Source organism: Dicentrarchus labrax, unplaced genomic scaffold (assembly GCF_905237075.1).
Source record: "Dicentrarchus labrax unplaced genomic scaffold, dlabrax2021, whole genome shotgun sequence".
Taxonomy (NCBI): Eukaryota; Metazoa; Chordata; class Actinopteri; family Moronidae; genus Dicentrarchus; species Dicentrarchus labrax.
The window spans coordinates 23,983,216-24,009,286 of record NW_026136705.1 but is presented as its reverse complement, the minus strand read 5'-3'; the positions used below and the strand labels follow the sequence as shown (position 1 = coordinate 24,009,286).

Here is a 26,071-nt window from a genome sequence, read left to right as displayed (position 1 = left end):
TGGCTGCTGTAGCTGCTCAATCCCCACATGCTAGTCTGAAACTCAGTTTGTGCAGCCATGGGTGTAGCTGTGGGTAAAATACACATGATGTTCCTCTTGCAATGCCACGCACGGGCTGTCGTCTATGAGCCCCTCAGGGGTCGATTCATATTTGCACCATTTACGTGTGATTGATTTGCTACTCAGGGTACGCCTACAGCAGTCTGAGCTCGTCTCTGCATTGCCCAGAGAGCTGTTAGTTTTATGAATAGATCTGATATGCATTTGTCAATAATGTGAATCTGAACATTTCCACTGCAATGGCCCAGTGACAGGTGAAAGGAATGTGTTTGTCTGCACTATGTATGTGTCTATGTGTGTGTTCTCAGGCTGTCCTTCAAAACATAAGAAAGTGTAAATCAGGTGTTTGAAAATTTGTTAAAATGTAAATACATACATTAAATACTGAACAGTAAGTGTATTGTAAAATTGTTCTTTAGTATTAAAACATAGGTTTGTGTGTATCTGGCATGGGCGAAAAACATTCAGAGTTAATTAGATCAACATTTGCCTCTACAGTACTGTACACCACAGTAAAGAACTGTAAATAACAAAGCATCATTATAAAATATTAATATCTGTCACATCCCATTAACAGCTACAGTATGTTGACGTGAAATTGTGAGTCTAATTTTTTCTGTCGGTCTGTTATTTTGCATAGTTAATATTATTCCACTTCCATTACAGTTTTTTGCACTTCTTCTACTTCACAGTATCAGCACCACATGCACAAGACATCAGAATGGTTTAGTATAACTCTTGGCAGCAAAGGTTTTTCCAATTTCTTGTACTCATGAAAATAATGTGAAAGAGTTGGAAGGAATAATGTTCAAACCTACTCCTTTTTTAAGCCCTGTATTACTTTAAGTTTAAATCAACTTCTATTTGATCTTCTATTTAAAAGAACCACCGCCCCATGTTTGGAAATAATAAATGACAAATATTCTACTTTAATTCAAGAATGAAAGAAAAGCATAACAACATAACATTTTGACCTTGTTCTGAGTGTTCTGAGGTTGACCTTACTTGTATTTTGCAGAAATAATGAAACTGACACTCCAGGACCATTCATTTCATTGTGAGGCAGACAAGCAAAAAAGAACAAAACAAACCGAGTGTCTTTGATCTGCTGAAACATTCAAATATATGTTCTGCCCCAGCTCATACTTATTATGTGTATACAGTTTAGTTTGAGTGCCAAACTTGGTTAACTTTTGAGTTTCTAATGGGCAGTAATAATACCAGTGGGAATAGAGGAGCAACTCAAAGCTGGGGAAATAAGACATATTGAGTATAAGAACAAAAATGGCCCAAGCAATTACTTAGCAACATCCAAGCATCATAGCAACCGGGGAATAAATTCACATTCTAGCAACCAACCAAAATTATATAAAGATATAATATTTGCACATAAACTTTAATTGACCTCCATCTATTGAAAATTGAAGATATATCCTGGTATATGTTCATTCTTTCTTTCTTTCTTTCTTTCTCTTGAAGCCTACAGCACTGTAAAAAAAAATCCAGTATTGCAACTTCATGACTAAAGTTCCTTTCTTTACTTTTCTCCTCTTCCTCTTTATCCCCTTTCCCTTTTTGGTTTCTTTTTCCTTTGCTTCTTCTTATGTTTTTTCCAACCGTCTTTTTTCCATTGTCTTGATAAATGTTACATCGAGCATAAATGTTTTAGTGCCACATGCAATTTTGATGGGGACGCCACCATTCTCGTGTCTTTTTAGGATACAGTATGTAGGCCTAATTGTGCCATGCGCAGTTATGCCTCTCTTCCCTCTTAAATACAAAGGGGTAAAGAGGAGGATAGAGAGAGAGAGAGAGAGGTGAATATGTTAGAGGTTGGAGTGACTTGGGTGTGTGTGTACTGCCTATAACTGCACTAAGATTGTACAGTACTGCACTGTCCTGTTGTAGCCTCCTGCATGTTTGCGCACGTACATGTGTGTTTGAACCCAGCTTTAATAAAAAAAACAGGTAATCTGCTGTAAACTTGCTCATCTGTGAAAGTGATTCGGGCTTTACCTGCCTGTCCTCTGCATGTCTAATGCCTCCTTTAACATCACGTCTGCCTTGTTGATTAGTCAGCGATGCCTGTTTGTCATATAGCCGCCAGTCACGGTCTGAGTGGAAAACAATCCGTGATAAACAAAATAAAATATGCATATGATACGTTTGACAACATTTGACTGCTTGACGTTGTCGCTGGATGAACCCAGGAAACAGCAACATCCTTATCGTCTGTCACCATATTCTCCTCTTTGATTCTTACCTTTTTTTTTCATCTTTATCTTGGCTTTTTTTTTTTTATTTTTGAAAACACAACGCGCTGTGAAATGTGGAGGTATCTAACACAGTAGAATTCAGCGGATCACACAATGCACATGGATGATAAAACTGGGAAGATAAAAGATTTCTTTGCTATTGTTTTTACCATGCATACACACACCATGTATCCCCTAAACCTGAACTTAAAACTTAATAGCACAACTTTAACCAAAACCTAAATCCATTCCTTAAATTTCATTCTAATCCTAAATTCAAATACCGACCCCTAAAATAAAGAAACAAAGTAAACCATCTACAAACAATCCACAATTCTGAGTCCCTGCCAGGGCATCTGGTCCTCACTAATGTCTAAGCAAACACACGCACAAACACTTGCACGCATGCACACACACAGGTGTCGCTTTCCAGTGCGATGAATCTGCAGATGCAGCCTCACCGCATTTGGCGTGCAGCGGCTGACGTCAGGAGGAGAGCGGAGTGAGAGGAGTTGAAATAGGGCAGAGCAGGAGCGGAGCGCTGAGAGGAAACCAGCCGGAGGAGCCGGAGGATGGCAAACCGCCGCTGAGAGTTGGGACGCGCTTACCCGTCGCTACTCACTAACGCATCTGCTGCTGATACACCAGCCCCTAATTAATCTGAACCATTTAAGCCCTGCCGAGCTGGGGGAAAGGAGTGGAACTAAAAAAAAAAAAAAAAGAGCGCAGTTTGGACGCGTCGCTGCAAAGGAAATCTGTGGCATAATTTGCTCGCATTTCCTATCTTTCAGTCCTCTTTGCCTCGGAATACCACAGGTAAGGTGGAAGCTGTATTTACTAATGCGGGATAAGGGCTCCGAGGTTGCTTAAAGGCGCATTTATTGTTTTCTTTGCAAGTTTTGGTTGTTTTGGTTGCATGACGCTGCTTTAACCGTCACTATTTGCATTGGCAGTGTGAGTGAATGGAAACTGTGAAGAGGGTGGCAGTGGCGTGCTTCAATTTTAAATTAGTTTGTGAGTAGCTGAGGAGAAATACATCAGTGATAGAGGGAGAGCTCCCGAATTTACAGCCAGGATATAGATAGGATATGTGTGAGGTGCAGCCCTTATAGCGCAGGGCGATGTCAATGGCAATCTGTGACAGTGTTTAACTACACTGCCTGGTATGTCGCCTATTGTCTGGCGCAACACTGGTTGAGATTAATCATCCAATATGACCAGATGCCAGTTTTAGTAACCCCATATAACCGTGCAGCGGCTCTACCTGCTTGAAAACAACAGGGCAGTGTTTGATAAATGGCTTCAGCAGGACTCCTCTGCCCGGATGCGCCAGCTTTGCTCAGGCAGCAGAGGGACTGGAATGATAACATAGTGAGACACGCACATTCCTTGCTGGGCTCTCTGGCATGGATTCCCGGTCCCAACACCCCGCCGCCTCCACCACCTCCCTCCTCACCCGGTCCTCCTCCCGTCAGCCAATTCATTTGGCGTGACGCTGGGAAGACTTCATCTTATAACGGACAGTGTCTCATAAAGCACATCCACTCCTCTCATCTACTCACCAGCATGCAAAAAGTCTCAAGAACGGGGCGGGGTGGGGGGGTGGGAATTCCTAAACAAGACGAGATTTTCTTGTCTGATTGTGTTAAATGAGCTGCTTCAGCGCTCTCTCATGGGAAAATCCTATCAGTGTCACCAGAGAGCTGGCACAGCGGCTGCAAAGCCTCCGTGACGGCCAGCGGAGTGAGAAATGAGGATTGGTCGGCGCGCACGCTGCCGTTATATAGCGTATATTGCACCGGAGCTCTCCAAGGTGCTGAAAACGCTCCAGCCAGCCTCTTGCTCCACTCCATGCCTTCCCCTTGCGCTCCAGCCTCTTTCTGAGGTTTGCTGAATTTCCTCTCTCTACCTGGAGCCAGACATGGAGCCAACATCCAGCAACAGAATTATGGTCATCCATCACTGTGCTATCTGTGAAAAACTGGTTGTAAATCCTAGTCCTTCAGCTTTATGCGGGCCAACAGCCCTTCCAACTCTCAACTCAGGCACGTAGTCTCACACACACACACACACACACACACACACACACACACACACACATACAGCTGGCGCACATGCAAGCACATGCAGAGACTTGGATCAATATGCTCCCCTCGCTCCTGAATGAGAATATTAATGGAAGCGGTTCTCAGCTGGATCTATTTGCACCGGGGGACTCAGGTCTGAACTGGTAATTTACAGTAACACACAACCTTTAGACATTAGGCAAGCATTCTTTGCTGGGGGAAACAACTATGCAAGCACGTAGATGCCAAAAGTGACAAGTGTTCTGGCTGAAAAAGTTAAATGGATTCAACAGTTGGATTTATTGTGTTTTTCATAGCCGACTCAGTAAAGCTGCGAGAGAAAATAATAGCATTTAGAAAGGTCAGAGAATAGTGGTGAAGCCACTACTAGCTGCCACTGCTGATATTACTTGACTGCAAATTAAATACAGTTAAACAAAGGATAGGATCATTACATTAGAAGTCAGTTTTCAGGTTCTTCTAAATTACTCCTGCAGGTTTTTGGGGGCCCACATCATGTCCTGAACCCTGTCAGAGCAGTTCCGCAGCCCACCCTCGGGTCAAAGTCAACGGGTTGAGAAATAATGATGAAGCCCAGAATAGTGACTCAGTCGGGCTTATTGCGGTTTGCAATCTGGAGTGTAACTTATTAGCTGTCTCACAGAGAGCCATTACAGCGCAGTGTCCAGCAGATTATGGCTGCTTGTTGTGCTTCAGAGACAGCCTAATAGTGGGATGACTCACACACTTACAGACTGACACTGAAGACACACTTGCATATACTGTGGGCACACTGGTGTATGCACGCCCACAAAAATCCTCACTGTAACATCCCAGTCATTAGAGTTGGCTTCTGGAGTGCTCTCTCCCCGCTAAGCACTTAAACCCTGCAAAAGCCAGAACCAGCTTGAAGCAGCGTATGTGCATAAATGCATGTGTGCAGTATGTCATGCATTTTAGTTGGATAAAGCAAATAAAATCAAGGATGGCAATAAAGCTCTAATCTTCTGTTGTGTAACCAGGCTGAGGAAGAGTTTTCACACGCTTTAACAGGTCTTGCATGATAGGCTATTCTTATTGTAGACTGGATTTAGACGTATCAACATAAGCATGTAATTTACTTTTGAGTGACACTGGTAATATATAAGTTGCAGTCAGATTTCCCAGTATCTAGTTTACAATGTTGATGCCTGATACAGATACATGGCACAGTCTGTACATTAATTAAACAAAACAAAGAGTGCTAAAAAATAACATACAACAAACATGCACATACAATGTAACCATACCTCCCAGCTTGAAATCAGTTTAATAATATAAGGAATGTGACACTTAATTGATCCTTAGAAGAAAAATTATCTTTGCCCAGCTTCTGAAAGGTCAGAGTTCAGACTGAGTTGATGGAACAGCATACACGAGTTCAGTGTCTTGCTCCAGGACATTTCAGCTGAGTGAGTGCTTGCTTGCTGACAGGAGAGGCTGGTAAAAGCACAGTCTCACTACCCACTTGACTTCCCTGCTGCTCAAAGATGCTAAACACTAAAAAAGAGCGATGCCTGACCACTGGAGATGGATGAAAATAAAAATTCACTGCCTACTTTCCTTCTTTAATACAAAACCAGAGGAAGTACCACACAGTATGTCGCTATCACAGATATCCCACATGCTACTGCTTTCTTACTGCACCACCAAACAAAAAGGACTACTTTAAAGTGGTGTGTATTTCAAAGATTTTTCATAAAGTTTGCAAACAAAGGTCCAGCGGGTAGATGAAAGATTAATGTTGTGTTTTTTTAGGTCTATTATAGAGGAAATAGGTTGCAGGACAGAGAAGAATTTTGATAGTCACTTCATAGCAAGTAGTTGCTGGGAAACAGTTTCTTGTGCCAGTTTTGCGGGCCAGATGTCAAACTGAAAAGTGCTTGTTACAGAAAATCAATTAAGGATAGAACATGGCTCACATACATCATCATTACTGTGGTAGATATTTGGAGTTTGAGCTGGAGTATTCACATGACCAGAGTAGGCAGGACCCATTCCTTTTTTATAAATTCAACATAGACACTGCAGACTCTAAACAAAACACACATAAAGAACCCTAGTTGACAATTCCATGTAACACTTAAGTAGAATAAATTAAATTTTTCATATCAATTATAATGCTCCACTCGTGAATAGTTTAAATACTTGGCATCACATTGCCTGAACCCCATGCAAAGCTTGTCTAATCAGAAGCAGGATTTATTTTCACACAACAAAGCTATCCCCTCGGGTAAACCAAACCCACTTCCTTCCCTTCTTTTTTCTTACGCCTGGTGACTTTGATTTGTTTGGCTTTGCAAATTTTCCAAAGAAATATAATGAGCCATAAACAAAACAAAGGTAAAAATGCATTACAGATGGTGAGTCACACTCTTATGTCCTGGCTCTTTTGCCATACACTCACACTCTGAAGAAGATTAGTTTTAAATTGAAATGATGAAACTCTTTCTCATGGGTTTAGCGAGGTCACACTGGCACTCACACACACACTCCCAGAGACACCCAGAGAAATAGAACATGATTAACGTAAGGCCTGTCACAATGGGAGACACAGTATGAATGGCAGTGAAACTAAGGATGACCAGTAACTTGCACCATTAGATTATGTACCCTTTTTATTCCAGAGACATATTACTGTGCCCGTCGGCTCACCTGACAAGTCCTCTGTGCTTCCTGTAGAGTGCAGGGCCACAAAATGTGGGCAACGCGGTTCGCTTGAAATTCCGATCACTAACGTTGAACTTCTAGAAATGACCTTTACCGCTGTATCCCATATGAACACAGCAGCTGAGCTAAAGCGTCAGCAGCGCAGCTCTGAGCAAATAGTGCTCGCTGCCTCCTCTGCCTGAATGGAGGGAACTGACGAAAGAGTCAGCAGAGAGGGAGAAATGTGAAAAGGGGTTACCGAAAGGTCGTCTGGCATATCTGTTTTCTGCAGTGAATTTAGTCAGCCATCTGCCTGTCCCTTTCATTCCTCACTCCACTGCTTAAAACTGCCAAATGGTAGTTCTTTTGCTTAGAGCTGTTTTGTCATATTATTTCTGGAAAGGTGGTGTGATTCAAACTGGTCTTGAAATGTTACTTCATCCACTGAAACCCACCCATAAATCTTTGTCTAATTTCTCCTGTTCACTGAAAATATTTAGCTTGTCAAGTGTCATTAGTCATTAGTGCATCAGCTTCCTTTGTGATGAAAATGGTTTGTTGCTAAGGCAAAAGGAGAAGATATGAGAGGCATTGAATCTAGATGAATTAACAACATTAAATTGAAAACTAATTAATTTGATGCTGCTCTGATGTAAACTTTAAAAGCTGATTGTTTTGTTATATATAAGAATGAACTTCCATGCTCATGCTTCAAGTCATTAACTTGATATTTAAGCAATATCTAACAAAGTTCTACAAAACTCTATCTTGTTTCCAAAAATCTTATTATGATCACATGACTATTATCTTTATTTAAAATCTAGTATATAAGTATAGTTTTTGAATCAAACTTTAAAAGTTTCCTTTGGGTTTAATCATTTGTATTTACCCCTTTCAAACATCTTTACTAATATTTTAAACTATAACATCACATTTCTATAACAAACAAATAAAACTATAACATCACATTTCTGAATTAATGTGCAGATTTGGAGCTGCAGTAGGACAAACATGGCAACCACTAGGGCTGAGCGCAACAGCCTGTCAACGAAGAAAACGTGGCGACAAACAACAACAAACTCTGTATACCTTGATATCTTAATATCTAGGGAAAGTCTAAATACTTGTGGTAAAAAAAAAATATAAACTTTGAATCTTTGTAAATAATGTGTGAGCATTTGGAGGATCATTTGCTTTTACTTGAATACAGTTGGAGTAGTCTTATAGCCAGCATCCAGTGAGCATTTAGGGCAAAAGACAAAGGAAACAATGAATATAATGGTGGTGCTTTGAGGTATATCGATATTTCCGAAAGCGATATGAGGGATGAACCCTTTCCCTTTTCAGAGAGCATTGATTTCTGACTGCTGCAGCTATGAACGAGGCTTCAAACAACAACACACAACTATTTACAGGTTCTAGTGGTTCTTCAGTCAGTGATGATTATATATACAAACCACATTTTGCTCCACAAAGGGCCTCCGAAGAGCCATTTATGCTTCCGAAGGTGTTTTTCTGTTCATTACCAATGCAGACCTCCTTCATGTTGTTTGCTAACATTTGCCGCCGCTCAATAATTAGTAAACACAGACCTGTTAGCCAGGCAGACCTCCCTGTTGTGGCACTGCAGATCCTCCTGATATGCTTTTTGCTCTTACAGCCATGTCATAGCCTGTGGGGGATTTCTGGATTTAACAAGTCAAGTTGCTGTTTGTGTGTCTTTCAGCCACACCTGACAAGCAGGATGTCGGCTTTAACACCCACGGAAACTTGTCAGTGAAAGAGCCACCAGTCAATATCAGTGTTATAGAAAGGTAAAGAGGGAGAGGAAGGGAATAGAGCGTGACACAGAAAGAAGAAGCCTCTTATCCTTTCTCTCTCCAGTTTTCGAGATGGGGCCTTATTACTACCTAACAGCCTAAAGCCCTGTCTCTTCTATAGAGACAGAAAGAGGCAGAGAGAGTGTCAGACAATAATTAATTCTGAGGTAATGCAGAAAAAGCCAAGCTGATACAGATCTCTGGTCCTGCAAAAGTACCACAACCTACATTGTGTTCTTTCCAAAGTCCCTGTGTCTTTTCTGGGAGGCCAATGTATTGTTTTTCTCTCTAGGGGTACCACAAGCAAAGGCACATGTGCAGTTGTTTCTCTGCTAAACGAATACATTAACTTTTCTATCACTGCTGCCATATGTTTTTGTCACATGTTTTAATTGCTTTAATGGTGTCCTTGTTGTTGCTCACATTATTTGCTCTGCTTGCTGTTTGTATGTGTGTCCGTCTGCCTTCTGCCTGGTGCCTGGAGTTCTATTGTGTCTCTTCTACAAATTGCTAGACTTTTCTCCCCTTTTATTAAAGGACCGTGCCAGTGTTGTGCATGTTTTAGCTCAATTAGTACAATTCAGAAATACTTTACATCACAGCTAACCTTTCTGCAAACCTGCCGGGCAGCCATTGGTTTCGAGGAATTTCAATGCAGTTTGAAAATTAGCAATTAGCAGACTCTTATAATTTTGGTAATATTCTATATTCTTTTTTTTTTTTTTAACAAATCCCACAGAAAGACCAAAACCAACAATGAAGTATTGTCTGTGAATCCAAAGTCTGATATAGGCTATTTCGCTGTGCTATAGACCTCAATTGTTGTGCAAAAGTATAAAAAATGTGTGAAATTACCATGGGCACTGTACTTTGGAGTAAAACCTACATACACCATCCGGCTGCTAAAAAAAACTCTCTGGAGCACAAAATCAGTGACTGAAAATAGTCCCCAACAAAGGCACAATTTACTCCTGTTACGTGCCAAAACCAACAGCGCCCTGCTGTTTTAGGAAAAAAAAAATGCTTTGTTGTTTTGGGTTTTTTTAATGGAATGTTTTGACATGGATATTGCCAGCTTAATCCTTTAACTAATCAATCACATTGGACACATTTCAAAATGTAAAAAAAAACAACAATTCATAGGTAATTGTAATTGTAATAATTTTTGCCACTTGGGCCAGTAGAACAAGCTGAAAACACAAGATCTTATACTACCACTTTATTAAGTTTGCTTATTTTACACAACCTGCAGATATGAAGCAACATTAGCATTACTTCAGTTTTTGATGAAAAATTGGTTGATAAGAGCCAAACACAGCGAAGTTATGCCAGAAGACTCTAAAGTGTTCTGTAGAGCTGAGGGGCTCGGTCCCTACCTACAAGGGACACTTTTCACATTAGACATTTGATCCATTGTTAATATGAAAATTTTGATTAGTGCAGATTCATGAAGCTGGAATGTAAAAATAACAGGTAGGGTCTTTAATTATCAGATTAGATAAATAAAAAAAGGGCATTTTTTGTCAAAAAAGTGGGCTTGTAACAGAGCCACTGGGTTGAAACTGAGGGCCAGTTTCAGGAAGTGAACAGGAGTATGAAATAAACTTCACCAGACTGATAAAGGCTAAAAATGACTGGATATTCCCTTTCTTGATCAAACTGCTAACAGTCATCATTAATTGGATCTTTTCTTTCTTAATTAGTTCCAACTTGTCCCAGTAAAATCTTTTTAACTGTGAGCTGTCTGGATCCTGGGCTGATAAGGCCTGTCAACGTTTAACTGGTGTGCTGTTAACCCAGTCTCCTTCCTAGGGGCAGTTCTTATGAGACTTTTACATTTCAGTGAATGACAGTTCATAACCTTATCTTTTCGGGCTACTGTGCTGTATAAATCCTCTTTGGGAAACACCACACCAGAGTGTCCTGAGATTTATCACATGTCATAAAGAAAAAAAAAAAAGAAAAAAACCCTGAAAGGATGCGTATCCTGTTCACCTGGAGTGTCTGGAAGATAACTAGGGTTAGAACATGTGATCCTGATGCATGGCTGACAGACAGATTGACACCCCTCGTCTCTTCAGTATCTTCCCCAACCACACAGCAACAAGAATAAAATATAGACGAATGAGTTGCTGCCGTATCCAAGTGGCATGAAAAACATTTTGGGCAAAGGCGATCCCCTTGGTGGCTCTATTTCACGATACATAGACATCTGTCTGAGGAAGTGGCTGTTTGAAAAACCTGAATTCAGGCAGATAGGCCGGTAGACTCAAGATGATAGCAGAGATTTTACAGAAGAGGAGAATCAGTTTGAGGCAGCACTCAGAGTAACAGCATGTAGAGAGGTTTGTTCCAAAATGGGGCATGCACCATTTGGGAAAAATGTGACACCTACTTTCACAAAATGATTGACGGCAGCAAATCTTTATTTTCTTCTTTTAAAGGTTAGCAGGTTAACCATAAAATGCAAAACTCTTTCAAAAAACACAGTCTTCTCATTACTTGAATGAGTGATATTGAAATGAAATCTATATGCAGCATGGTAGCAAAAGAAGCTCAATGCAATGTTTCTTGTGCGAGAGACTTTACTTTAGGGTGGTGAAACTACAAGCCTTACAGTTTCAGCATGTGGTGTACAGCGTTCACAGATGTTATTTTTTCTGTCCCTGCCGTCCTCCTTTGTAATCTTTTTAAATACTCAGCAACTTGCAGGGAAGAAGCCTGCTGAGTGGGGACTGATTGTCGTACTGGAACTGCATGTGTCATTTGTAACTGTGACAGCAAACCTACCTGGAGAGCAGAGCTGGGACAGAGAGCAGGAAGGAGAGCTCAGCCTGATCACTTGAATTTGTCTCAGAGCTCAGCTAGAGTCCTTCCTCTTCTGCCATTACAGAGAGAGACAGAGGGACTGTAAGGCTGCAAGTAGTGTTCATTTACATGGCAGTTTTTAGTTTTTCCTTTAAGTCCGGCTAATTTTGTCAGATTTTAGCTGGGTCATAAGAATTCAATGTTGTGAAAACTATGGGTTTGTTTTATATGATTTTAGAATATTTTAGATCACAAGTTGCATTGTCTTTATAAACAAGGTTAGCTCAAATGCTAACTGAACAAGTTCTCATAATTAAATCATTGTTTTATGATGTGACTACACTATGGTAAAGGTTTGGTTTGGTTTAGGCAGAAAAACAACTTGGTTAGTTTAATGGAAAGAACATGGTTTGAGTGAGTACTTTTTTAGGGGAGCTTTGTCATCATGATTACAAAAATTAAATGGGAACATTGGTGGGCATGCATTAAAAACAACTATTTTGACTGTTGTTTAGAAACAGAAAACAAACAGTGGTTCCCTGTGTTAAAGAACCAGTGTGTAGGATTCAGTGGCATCTAGCAGTTGCAGTTTTTTTCAGAGGCTGGGTTTAAAGCTCAGACAAAAAAAGCTTAAAATGGTTTCACCCAATGTTCTGGGAAACACTGCTCATTGTGTTCTGAGGCCAAATCCCGCCTACAGTCTTGTTATGAGTGGCCGGGAAGAGTCATGCCCTTAGATTAGGATCAGTTTAATCAATAGATGATTTGATCTACACCCTAGAAAACACTGAGAACTGTAAATGAGAAAATACTTGACACAAAAGAAGCAGGAAACATCAGTCAACATTACTGCCATAGAACATTATGTTCTCTAGAACTTGATATTGCCGACACATATCAGCATTAGCCGCAGCCTGACAGCTTGTGTGCCTGATGTTTTGTAGTTTCTCACAGTAAGGAACGAAAACAGGGTTTTGTGTTGTATGTTTGGAAGACTCAGAAATACAAGTAATCATGTAATTTCTTTACTTTTGGTACCAAATGACAGACCTTCTGGCTTAAGGTCAAAATTGGTTTTAATTTAGTCCAGATTGGTTTCTGAATGTCTATTTTGCATGTGTGTAATCATATTTTTATGAAAGGAACTGCAAAGTTTACTGTGTTGATAATAAGAACCTATTTAAATGCAATTTGCGAGATGTTTTCTAAAATTGAGAAAACTGCTGGATACACAAGTTTTTTTGGTCATATGAATGTGACGGTGGAAGGAAGCTATCCACAATGATCTCCATTTATTAACATTTAGTTTACTTGGTGTATACTGTTTGGTCAACCATATAATACAAGGTGACTCTGAGCAGTAAGGAAGCGTTAAATAAAATAATGCATAAATACTATATTTATATTTTTAACTTAGACACCAGTTTTAATCTAAAGTGAACTGTGAGTCCTGATACTGAAACTGTATTTAGCCATTAGCCACTAACAAGATTCAAAAAGCCACTAATACATCACTATGTATTGAGCAATATTAAAAGGATAATAATAATAATAATAATAATAATAATAATAATAACTTGGTATTTATATAGCACCTTTCAAAACTACCGTTGCAAGGTGCTTCAAAAAACAAGGATACAAATAAAGTAAGTAAAAGTAAAGATAAAATAGGTAAAAGTACAGTTAAAATCAGTAACAGATGATAAATATAAACCTGTGACAGCTTTAATAATCCCATATTGGCTTTAGAATGGCTGCTTGTAAAGAGCAGTGATCTTCTCAAATCTTTGCAGCCATTCAAAATTAAACAATGGGTAAACATTTTAAAAAAAGAAGAAACTCCTCTCTGAATGGAGCTGATACGTCTCAAAGGGGTGGGAGATGTTGCCTCCCTCTGAATGCCTTATTTTAAAATGTGATGGCTAGCAGATGGCTCTTTACTGTACCTGAGCACTGCACATTATAGGGAATTAGCTGATTATTTCCTTCACTGTTTTAGTAGCAATAGAAAGAAAGCTGTCAGCTTCCCAAACAACCTATGGAACTGAACATCTGGTTCAATAGTTAGGTTTTTCTATCTTAACACAATACTCACATTTCCATATGTACATTGAGACAGTTATTGGTTGCTGTAATCATTCTTCAAGCCCATACTGGTAGTAAAGTAACCCTTCCAAATGCGACTCCAGTACAAGATAAGGTTCCTTGGTCTGTGCAAAGATGTATTTCAGTGCTGTAAGGGATGAGAAGTTCACCATCTTGTCTAATATTCTTGCCTTTTTTCATTTTTCATCTTTTAAAAAAATCTAGTACTACAAACTTGTGATTCAACTACTAACGGTCTGGTTCAGTTAATAATGTAAAAAGCCTTCAAACCAATTTCTCTGCAATGTATACGAAGAAAATGAGTTTGAAATTTCCTACCAGAAAGTAAGTGACTGAAAGAGGACACAGGCCAGCTGCAGGCAGCTCTACAGGATACTTCAGGCCCCTAACAATATCTTTGTGTCCTGAAAATTGGAACTTCTGAAGAAAGAAACATGCAAAATGAGAGATATGCAGCGAAGGTAGCTGGGATATGAGTAGATGGTATTTAACTTTCAGGGCATTGAGTCTGTTTAGAATGCAAGTCGCTCTCTGAACAAGTCTGATCTGAGCAAAGCTGCCAAAGGGTGCACTGGTTTTAAAGAGTCTGTCTCTTTAAGCTTTTTAATATGCTGGTCAAATAATAGCTTCCTCATAGACTTTCTCCCTCCTGATGAATTTCAAAATGGACCATTCACTCCACACCACCAGGACTCTGTTTGTGTATGTGTGTGTGTCTGTGTGTACTCATGTATTATTGTGTGTAGCTGTGTGTGGGCCAATGCCAGGGGGCCAGGCAGCACATTAAGACAGTGACTGGCAGATCTCATTTGGTGTTTAATTTCACAAGGGTGAGCTCTCATCTGTGAGGGCCCATTAGCCTCGGGCTAGCTAGCTGAATGATGCTGGTGGTTCCCTGCTAAGGGACGTTTACACTGACAGGACTTATGTGTGGAAAATTATGTACATTTACTCAAATACTATAATTAGTTACATTCCTGTGTACTTGAGTATTGCAGTTCTATGCTACTTTATACACCACATGTCAGAGGTAAATGCTGTAGCTGCACCACAACATGTATTTGACACCTCTTGTTACTAGTTACTTTGCAGATAACGATTTTAAAAATAATGAGCATGTGGGCAAGCTTAAATCATCTCAACTCAAAATGTTCTAATGATCTAACTCCATAGCGAGCTCCATTTGCTGGACTGAATTTGAATTGACAAACATATAATGAGCATATGAAATATGCATATGAGCATTGATTACAGTAAATGAAATATAAAATCATACTCTCAAAAGTCTGTTTTTGTATTGTTCTGACAGTGCAGAGATTACTGAATTAGTCAATAGGTTTGATTTCAGCCCACAGCACTTTGCTGCATGTCCTCCCATCTCTTCCTCCACCCTTTCCTCTCTGTCAGCAGTTACTACAAAATTAAGGCATAAGAAGAAAATTAAAGTAAAATTAATTCTAATAAAATTTTTTTGAAGGATTTGTTTATTTATTCATTGCAAAAAGCAAAAATGGATGTGCAAAGCAGAGAATGAGACTTCAGCTAGCAGCACCATGGCACTACAGGTCAAGGTGAAACATGCACCCTTGTAATATTCAATATTCTAGTGAAGAACTGCTGCAGGCATTTAACACCATAAACACCTGCACTGTTTGAGATGCATCATGTGTTTTTGTGCCCTTGTTTCAGTTCAATTGCAAACTTTATGGCCCCCTAAGGGAAATTTGTTTTCAGACTGGTTCTGTAGTAAAAAACACAATAAAGTCACATAATAAAGTATAAGACCACAGTGAAAACAATAAACACATTACCTGAAAGTACAAGAACACACATAACAAACTGCCGTGTCACACAGTACAACCATAAAGACCCACATAAGCTGATAAGACCAGACAAGAAGTCAGGCATTGATGGAAAGCAATAAATATTTCTCATCAGTGCAAAATACCTTCTTGAAGTTCTTCTGGAGGGCATCAGACATGCAGGGGTTGGACACAATAACAGCAACACCAGTGCAATGAAATACATACCCAGTCCAATAAATCTACAGTAATTACAACATTTACATATCTGATATTGATTCTTGTTGTTGTGAGTGTATCATAGAGTGCTGCTAGTTCATCATTAGCTGTTTAATGTGTCCGTCATTTGTGTTTTGGTGTACTGGATCGCATTTTAATGCAAAGTCCTCCTATTATCACAGTATTTCCACTCTATGAACATAATTCAGTGATCTTATTCCAGTTGAAATTAATAGCTGTCTGGTTAGTTCGCACTGTGGAGCCCTTCAAAGCAGTACCATTTAAAACACATTTTAATGTTTAATTATTTGAAAGGTACAGCTACATCAGGTGCTTTTTACTCTCCAGTGTCGCACTACACCAGTTGGGAAACTTTGTGTATTTTTTCTTGAAGGTTTATGTGCGTGTGTGTGTGTGTGTGTGTGTGTGTGTGAGTAAGTGAGTGAGTGTGTGGGTGAGTGTGTATGTGTCACAGGAGTGAAATTGATCTTCTGAGTTCATATTTTAAGCTCCCATGCCACACTCCACCATTTGCGACTTCAGAGGGTTGTCTCTTTGTTGACATCAAAAGATTTTCTGTGTCCTTTGTAATACAGATAATTATCCCCATCAGTGTGAGCTTTGATGTTCACATAGTCGTATTATGCCACATGTTCGTGTGCTATGTGTGTGTGTACATGATGAGTGTATGTAAGTGTACAGTATTTGTTTCATTGTGTGTGGAACTGTGCATGCATGAACATCATTTTAAGGTATTTGTCTCACATATGTTTATGAATCTTATCAAAATGGTTGGAAATTGACAAAGTATCAGTATCAGGGATACTATTAAGTTAGGGATCAGTCAGGGATACTAACACAGAGTTATTGAGATACTGGTATCCTATTTCAACTTGTTCATATTTGCCTTCTTTAGGCAAAAACATCTTCTGTTGTGATGTCATGCCTGGAAATAGCAACCAGCTCTGACAAAATAAGGTTATCTGAAGACCCTGATTTGCAAACATTTCCTCTCCTCCATCTCATTTATAGGGGAGTCCCTTTCGCAACAAATTCTGTACATTACAATGGTTACATTGACATAAAAACGTAATGAGTTTATTTGAACATATTTTCGTCTGTCTTTATCTTCTCTGTGGAGAACACAATGATGTTTTGTCATTTTGCTTGCTTGGAAATTACTGCAAGTGTTAGACACACAATTCAATAGCAAGTTTAAAAAGTAATTAAAATGCATTTCCATACAAATAGGATTACAGGAGATTAAAATCACAAAACAAGGCTTGAAGATTTACAGTTAAAGTTACATAATGATACACAACAACAACACAAATTTGACATGGTTCATTTAATGACATGGATATCAGAACATATAAAGGTGATTAAGCCTCAGTTTTGTAGTGCTCAGATACCAGTAAAAATTCCATTCCCCTTTCACCTAGATAAATATGAAGAGGACTACAGACCTGTGTAACATGTTTTATTTTTAGAAACTGCAGTGGGTACAACAAAGTGAATTCAAGAACTTTGTGTGCATTTTGTTTTTACTTCCCACTAGATAATCATGGGCAGCCTGGGTGTTTGGGCTGTGGCTGTGGCCGCTCTGCTGGGAACCTCAGGGTGCTGGCTGGCTGAAGGGCACAAGAGCAGCAGGCGAGGAAGCGTGGATACAGCCAGCATATCACGTACCTCCTCGCAGGAACCACACTCCATGGTAAATATTTTGTGCAATTCCCACACACACACACACACACACACTTACAGACACACACCACACTGCTTCCCGCTAAGGCCATCATCTTCTCTCTCTCAAGCTAGAGAAACACTTACAGAGATATAAATCAATCATATCAACCACAAATCAAATCAGGGTAGCAAACAAAAATGAAGTGAAAAAAACAGTGTGACAAAGCACATTTATTGTCACATTTTAGCACTTTTTAACATCTATGAAACAGTGCACTCCTGTCTTGATATCCTATGAATTTTGGCATGGGAGAAGTCAGCTTGTGCATTTTGACCTATTGGCATACCCATTTTAAATGGTTTATAATTCCTAGACTATGAATAACTGATGCATATCCATAGGATCATCAAACAAACAAACAAACACGTGTTCTTGTTTTTACCCATTTCACCTAATTGCTCAAATACAGTAGACCTACATCAGTCATAATATGGACAATGGGGCTGAAATTTACAGGATTTGTCCCTCATGATGACTGAAAAAACAAAAAACTAATTCTAGGTTGAAAGAAAATATGATTTAAGCAAATGCTGTACCACATGTGTCCAAAAGACGGCGCAATATAATTTAGCAAGTGTATATATAGGTAGTTTCATGACCCACTTTCATATTTTTATTAACGTTTTATTGGATATACAATATTTGACGCTGACTATCCCCTGGAGAGGGATAATTGGAGTGTTTTTTGTAGCTGCAGATTTATTACTGGATATTTTTAGCTGACAATAAAACCTGGGTGTCAGGTAGGCATGCGGTGATATGATTGGTTGATAGAATTGAAAGAATGTTGCTTTGTCGCCTACGTAGTTCGGTGATACTACACGCCATTGGTCGAGACGCTTGTCAATCAAATTTAAACTACGTCGTTTTAGCTGCGCAACCAACCTGTTTGAATTAGCTGTTAACTAGCGAAATTTCTTCCACCAATTTTACAGTTTCACTCTGGGTATGAAATAACTGAGTTGGGTCTAATTATCATTTAAGTATTGCTTCCAATGAAAATGCGCTCCTCAGTGGATTTTTTCGGACCTACAAATGTCTCCACATCCAGCTCACTGGAAGAGAGGGTAGCCGGTAAGTTTCTGACCATTTAAGTCATAAATGTTAACTCACAGTTGCTAAATTTCTCATAATTGCTGACATTTCTAACGTCAAAACTAGAAATAACTAAGCCTAAATTAGTGTTGTATGTGTTCACGACTACAGTTAGTTAGTAAGGTTGTGTCCTGTGACACATTCAAATTCAAATTTTAACTAGTTAACTAAAGTTTAGGCTTATTTAGGGAAACATTCAATGCTAATTTGAATATATGACCAATGACATCTTCTAACTGATTACTATATATATATATATTAAATATTTAATAATGAAAACAAACAGCATAATAAAAATACAATTTACAGCATTCATATTTATTTTATTTTATTCAGTAGCATTGTGAGCAGGCCTTTTTGTTTGTTTCCACAGTTTTTGCTACTAACCACCAGATAACCCTGATTACTGTAAACTGGTCCAGAGCATCCTCTTGCATTATTTTTGATGTTTCCGAATGTGGCATTAATATACAGATGAAAATCAGTTACTGACTCCAAGGACCTCCAACATGGCTCATGGCAACATAAGAAAGTGCTGCATACAGATGAGGAGTGTTCAGAAGTTCGGACACACTCTGAAACAAACTTACAATCTCCATTAGAGATTAGCTGCTGATTTTAAACATCTAGAGTAGATGTAATGCTCTAACTACTGCAGCAGACTGTAATATGTAACCCTGCAACCATTGTTTGCTGTCTGGTGAAGGGTTTAAGCTCTACCTTTTTATATGTGCGGAAGGACCTTTGTTTTATCTGTGAAGCAGGTTAGAGAATAAGGGCACACAGTTGCCTAGTTACCTTGCAGCGTGATGCAAAAATCTTTTACTCTTTTTCCATCACTTCTTCTATGTCTCTCTGCACACGTTTGAAAAGGAGAGGAAATTGACATGGGGAGGAATTGGTAGACAGTGAGGATGAGAGGTTTACAATTACTCTGTGAAAATCACAAGGACATTGCTTGGTCATGCTATCAGAAACAAAAATCTTTGGAATTCAACTTGACTTTACTGTGTCTCCAATTTTAGTTTCTTTGTCCTGTTAGTAGCTGTAAATGTGGTGTCTGGATTCTTTCTTTTTTTTATTTTACTGCTTGCTCTTGATTGTTGTGGTGACAATGGACATGACGTACTGCGAGTTGATCTACGCTCATTGGCTGTGCAGTTTTGACTCGTCCGTAACAGGAAACAATGGCAGCTCGCCAGGTCACAAACTTACTGAGACTTACTGAGAGTGACCTGTCAATCAAAAGGTAGCCCCGTCTATTTACTCTAAATTAGACCCTAATTCACTAAATGAACATCCGAATGTATGGAAGAAGATGGAAAACTGTTTACTGAGCTCATAAATGAAGTGTCAAGTCGGCTCATTCTCCATTAGAGTGAATGGGATCGGTGTTATTGCAGCCAGTGGAGCTCCCCCTGCTGGCCTTTACATAGATTGCATGTTTTAAGACACCGGCGTTAGCTTAATTTTTCAGACCCGGAAGCTCTGTCCATTTTTGTCAATGGCGTGAACTGATGTGTTTATTTGGTGTATGTACTGTACTGTTGGGCGATACGTTAAAATTTTCCAACCAGTCACCGCAAGTCCAACAATCGGTGAATGCAAATATATTCACCCATGCATGTGTACTGCCCCAGCACCCCCTGGCCCTAATCACTGCCCCTCTCATTGCATTAATAAAAAAAATAGACTCAACAAATGTCGAGAAAGGAAAGGAAAAGAAAACAGAATAATACAATCGTACACCTTCTAAATGTAAGTTTCTCTCTTATACCGAACTAAGAACTTGTTAACCAATATTAAAACCCACTTCACTCAAACTCGACAGAAACACAATATTACTGACCAAACCATCTTTATTAGTCTTTCCACTGTCCCAACAATCACCAACTCTGGTGTCTCTAACAGAGTTTGATGTGAAAATATTCTGGCTGTACGCACTGTCGAAGCCCCTTTGATCCCCGACGTACCCGCTTCATGCCTCTTCTGCCCCGGGCTGTTCCCGCTGTGTCCTCATCTTTCCCGGAGTTAGTCTAGTTTGGAGGCTCTGCGAATCACCTTGTAACGGTATTCCCTCATCAAACTAGTTGAAATAAACCCTTAATACACCGCAGTTAGATGTGAGAACGCACTGGCTCTACAGCTATTTTTCCTCTGCCTTGTTTTTTGGCTCAGTGTGTGTACTGCGCCGCTGAACCCCCCCCAGATGCCAATGGATTCAGCCAGTTGCTGATAGCCAAGTGCCATTGACAGTGTGTTTGTTGTGGCTCATACCTACGGGAACAAAAGTTTATAAACTGCCAAAGATTGCAGGGCATATGTTCGGTGTTAATAGTGCGTGGCAGTGTTTAGCGGTGTTAAATACACCTTTCTAGCATTAACCACACACACAATCAGAGTGAAAGGGCCTTTTGAAACTTAAACTTGAAATTTATTTTTGTGAATCTGTTTTTAAGGTAATGGTTAAGGCCACTTTAATGAATATAATGAGTACAAACAAACCCTGAATATCTCTCATTTCAACCTCAGCCCAGCTGAATTTAAGCAAATCAAAAGCTGGCATTTACCTTTATTCATTTAATTTAATTCAGGTACACGTTTCGTGCTAAGATCCTCACTTCCAGTATATTGGTGTTAGGTGTTGATCTTTCAGTCTCCACTAGAAAGGCATGGAGAACAGCAGTGCTTTGGCCTTTTGAGAGTCGCTGTGGCATATGTGTTGTAACATTACAAGAATGGTGTGTGTGTGTGTGTGTGTGTGGTTAGTGCCAGACATAGTTGTACATAGCTGTTGCTGTGCTGTTGAGTGGTTAACCTTACTGTTTATCAGCCTTTAAATGTTTGAAACTCAGTATCAGGGGTTGCACCATCTGACAGATTAAAACTACTGTGCATCCTCCAAGGGGCTGAAGATGTCCAGAGTTCCAGAACTGAACCTATTTTGACGTGCTTCGAGCAGGGACGGACCGGCTGAGCTAGCTTCTTGTTATTGTTGTTGTGTGTTTGAGATGAGAGTGACAGGCAGGGGAAGTGAAGTTGGACTATTGGATGCAATGTTTGTGTAAGTTATTAATAACTTAATAACGCATTTGTGAAAATTAAATGCTATGAAATAGGTCATATGTCTCATTATCATTAGATAAATATAATTAAATTGACGCAGCCTCTGCTCAGGATGTATCAGTTATCACTGCGCCCATATGTTGGGTGATTATCAACATTAGCAGCTACTTTATTGTTATGTGCCAGGCTAAATTAGCTTAGAACTAGTGGGCTCTAAAGCGTAGTTCAGAGTTTTGGTGAGGTCACCAATAAATAATGAAAAATCCCAGTTACAAAGACTCCACGCTGTAGCTCACAAAGCAACTCTCCTGCAAAATCGCATGAAATTTGAAAAAGAGAGCAGATGATGCTCATCAGACTTCATGAATCTGCATTAACCTCGATGACATGTCTTAGTAGCCAGTTTCACACAAGCAACTTTGGAAAAAACTTTGTTTTACTCAAGTGTGACAAGTAGGGATGTCATGATACCAGAAGTTTAGTAGTCAATACCAATACCATTTGATACTATGATAAAAATGTCCCAATAAAATGGTTCCCCCCCATTCCCCATTTAATATCTGCTGATACCGAGTCTTGATCAATACTTGTATTTTCCTTAATAATACAGGTGAATCTATCTAGAGGGAATTTCTCTCTCCCTTTTAAACGTGTCCTGCAGAGATTGTTGCTTCAGTGCAGCTATGGCTAACCTGAGTTACCTGAATGAACTGTATTCTACTCGGTGTCTCTCTTATGGATTACAATTACTCTTATTTGCTTGTGGGACTTTTATGCACTTACAGTGGTGTGGTCACTGTTCGGCTCTCCACCGCTCTCTGTCTCGCTTCTGACCAGGAACTCAGCCCAGGCCACGGCTGTGTTTCACTGCAAATAGACACAGAGTAGAGAAGCATTGTGCATGAAAGTTTTGTGAGTAAATGACCTGTACAGCTGCTCTTGTTGCCATCGTCTACATGTTCATCCTCTACATGTTCTTCTTCCTGTGGCATTTGAACGACCGACTAGAATACTTGTAGGCGTATATCCTGCTCCATCATAGGCGGAAGAATTGCATCCTCGGTACATACGGTACTTTAGAAAAACAAATACCTTTTTAAGTTATCAGAATTTGGCATTAACTTGCTACTGAAGTATCTGTTCTTGTGACATCCCTAATGGCAAGTAAGAAGTAGAGGTTTACTATTCAGACAAGTTTGTTGGGTGTAATTTAATCATTTAGCTATATCTGAGTAGAATGGTGGATGAATGCACACAGAGAGGTGTATGCTCTGCACACTAACTCTGCTGTGTTTAATATGGTCTTTATTGTACTTTTGTTAATGGTTACACCCACAACAAAAAGCAAGTGAAGCAAAAAGCCTTAAATCTGCCTACTTTAATGTGTGTGCTTCATTTATAAACCATGCTTTTGTTTGTCCCTCCATTTACAACAGTTTTGAGATAATTGCTTGAAGTTCTTAAATGAGCTCGCCTGGTTGCATCTATCATGATGGCACACAAGATTCACAGGCTAAAAAGAGGGGGGAAAGAAGGACTATCCCTGTGAGCAAACAGGTCCTTGCCAGAAGAATGAACCCTTTAACAAATGTTCTCTACATAACAGAAACATAAAGCCCTAACAGGTTGTCAAAAAGACATACGCACAGACAGACACATACCACACAGCCCCACGGCCGTCCTAATTCTTTGTGAAATGAAGCATGTACACCCCCTGGTCTGTTCTAAGTCTGACTCACTTTGGGCTTTGCCAAGTTGGCAGCCGACTGTGGAATGTAATTTTGCCCTGGTGGTTCTGTCCTTTGAAATCCCTTGATGCAAAAAAACCCCAAATTCCCAGGCATTCCCTCCTCCGCCTATCTGGCCAGAATTGGAACTTAAAAAGCTGTCAATTGGCACCAGAATTTAAAGTCGACCCTGGGGTGAAATCATGCGAATCTGTGAATTCGTATGAATATGCAGGATGCATTCTCAAAGCCTTTGGGAATAAATACGTTGTGCCAGATTTTTCTTTTTTTTTCTATGACTAAAATCCCCCCCAAACAATACAAAACATGTAAACAGAGGAACAATAGAGTCTCTTTGGGGTGTAACAGACTGAAAAAAGAGTGAGAAATGAAGCAAAAAAGTCAATGAAAGCCTTTTGATTTTGACTTCTTCTTAACTTCCTGGGGGCCATCTTGGATCCCTGCTGAGTAACCAAGATGCCTGCAATGTCATAACAAATCCACGCTGAGTTTGTGTCAGCTTTAGTAGAATTACAATACACTGGGTTATATGCTTAAATATTTATTTTTAGGAGCACAAATTTTATGGACACAGTATTTTCTTTGTTCACAAAGAGATCAATTCATTTAGTTTGGTGAAAAGTGTGCACAAGAGGCAGGTATTACTAAATAGTATTAAAATATAAGACATATTCGGTCCTAACAAAGGACAGAAATGCATTGTATTTTATTAATGCTTGAAATAAGGAGGGCTGTACCTGACTGAGAATTTTGTCAGTACATGGATCCGACTATTCCTTTTTTTTCTTTCTTTTTTTTTTCTGTTCAGTGTCACACTAAACTCCTATATCAGCAGTTCCTGCGGTGGAAACACAGCTCCATGAGTCTCATATTTGAGCCTACCTCACGTCTGCATGCCTTTCTGTGAAAACACAGTCAGAGAAAGTACGCCCTGCTCATAATTCAGTTATTAAATCCCAGTGCACCATGGAACGTCTCTGCTGCTGGGCTGCTGACAGCGCTGTCAGCCTAAGAGTCAGTCACAGTGGACGGCCGTAGAGGAAGTTGTACCACCGTCCGGTTTAAAGGTGGTTTAACTGACTTCACAGACAGTCATCACCGGAGCAGAAAGCATCAGTGCAGCCGCTGGCCCACTGTCTGGCGCCACTCTGCCCTCTGTTAACTGCCATTCTTCTCCGCTTCCACAGTTAGTTTTGTGATTTGTGGTCAAACTGAGACTCAGTTTGTACATTCTACAGCTTGCCATGTTTTCTTTCTGTGTACAATGCTAAAACTACAGCTAAAAAACAAAAGTGCAGACAACTCGAATGAAAACGTGAGTCAACTCAGGGTCCTCTAGATCCTCTAGATTATTTGACGATCAATAGCCCTAAAAATAAGGTAGAACTCAATTCAACTCATAAGAAATGTTGATGAAATATGTATCTGGCACACTGAAAAAACAGTAGCCTATTGACTTTGGCACTAACTTAAAAAAACAACAACAAACAAACTACTTTATCCAAATACTGGAGGTTCTGATTCAGAACGAATAAGTTTATGCCTTCACTTATTAATATATGAAAAGTCTAAGTCTAATTTACAAGAGAAGACATGTAACTCTGTAACACAAAAATGCAGTGATACTGTGGTGTTTACCTCTTAAACAGTGTTGGCAGTACAAACACCGGCTGTAGAAAGCACACAAACCCAACAACAGCCAAGTTTAATTTTGCGTTTCATCAAGTCACTCACAGAATTAACGTTAATTAGCAACAGTTGATATGACCTGCTGCCAGCGACGTTTGTCAGCACCGGCTAAAATTAGAAGCTGCTAGCTGAATGTTTTGCACACTGCTCTGTGCTAATGAGAACGAGAGAGGACAGAGAAAAGACTTGATAAAACTCAATATTTGTTTGTGTGGGAGCCCAGCAGATCTGGGTGCTGCTGATACCTGGATACGCAGAGTTTGCCTGGTATGCCCAAATACATGTTTTACATTCACACTTGTCATTGCAGGAAAAACACTGGTATAACTAATAACAATAACAGTGGCTTTATTAAATTTAAGTAGCCCGATAAGTCATGCCACTGAAGAAGCATACATATTTGCAGGGAACTCCTAAATTAAATGCAGTCATTATTAATAACATTATTTATACTGTGCTTTTCCTGGTATGATAAGTCAGAATGTTTGCTGTGAAAACAGTCTTTTACCTGCTGCAGATGGAAAGATTCCATCCCACTGCACAAATCCTGTCAAGGCAGTAATGTTGAACATAATGTGATAATGGGTAAAAAGCAAGATAATGATAGGAAAATACATTTATTTCTGTAGATGTAGCTTTGTTTGGATTAAAATAAGTGTTTTCATTTATAACAGATATATGCAGTATCTGTCTATCTGCATTTTTCCATCCATTCTTGTTATCAGTATATGCCATTTCAAACCATATAAACACCTACATGTACGTGTTAACTGAGGGATGTTGCAGGTGTAGTTGGGATAATGTACTGTGTATGATGCCGCAGCAGTCTTGGTCCTGGATTCTTGTCGGTGGTGAGAAATGTTGCAAATTACTGACAGCAAACATTGATGAGCATGTTGGGT

The 26,071-nt window shown here is 39.5% G+C and overlaps 1 protein-coding gene across 2 annotated transcripts in view; it reads left to right on the top strand.

The window, feature by feature from the left end:
• The first annotated feature begins 2,798 nt into the window (after positions 1-2,798).
• Positions 2,799-26,071, top strand: part of fstl4 (follistatin-like 4) — a 200,365-nt gene continuing 177,092 nt past the window's right edge. Inside the window, exons 1-2 of one of the 2 annotated variants that reach the window (XM_051400620.1) lie at positions 2,799-3,131; positions 17,383-17,538. In XM_051400620.1, coding sequence (XP_051256580.1) covers positions 17,389-17,538 — 150 coding nt within the window. In that variant the 5' untranslated portion in view covers positions 2,799-3,131; positions 17,383-17,388. The remainder of the gene's footprint in view (positions 3,132-17,382; positions 17,539-26,071) is intronic. The other variant, XM_051400618.1, reaches the window with a different exon arrangement.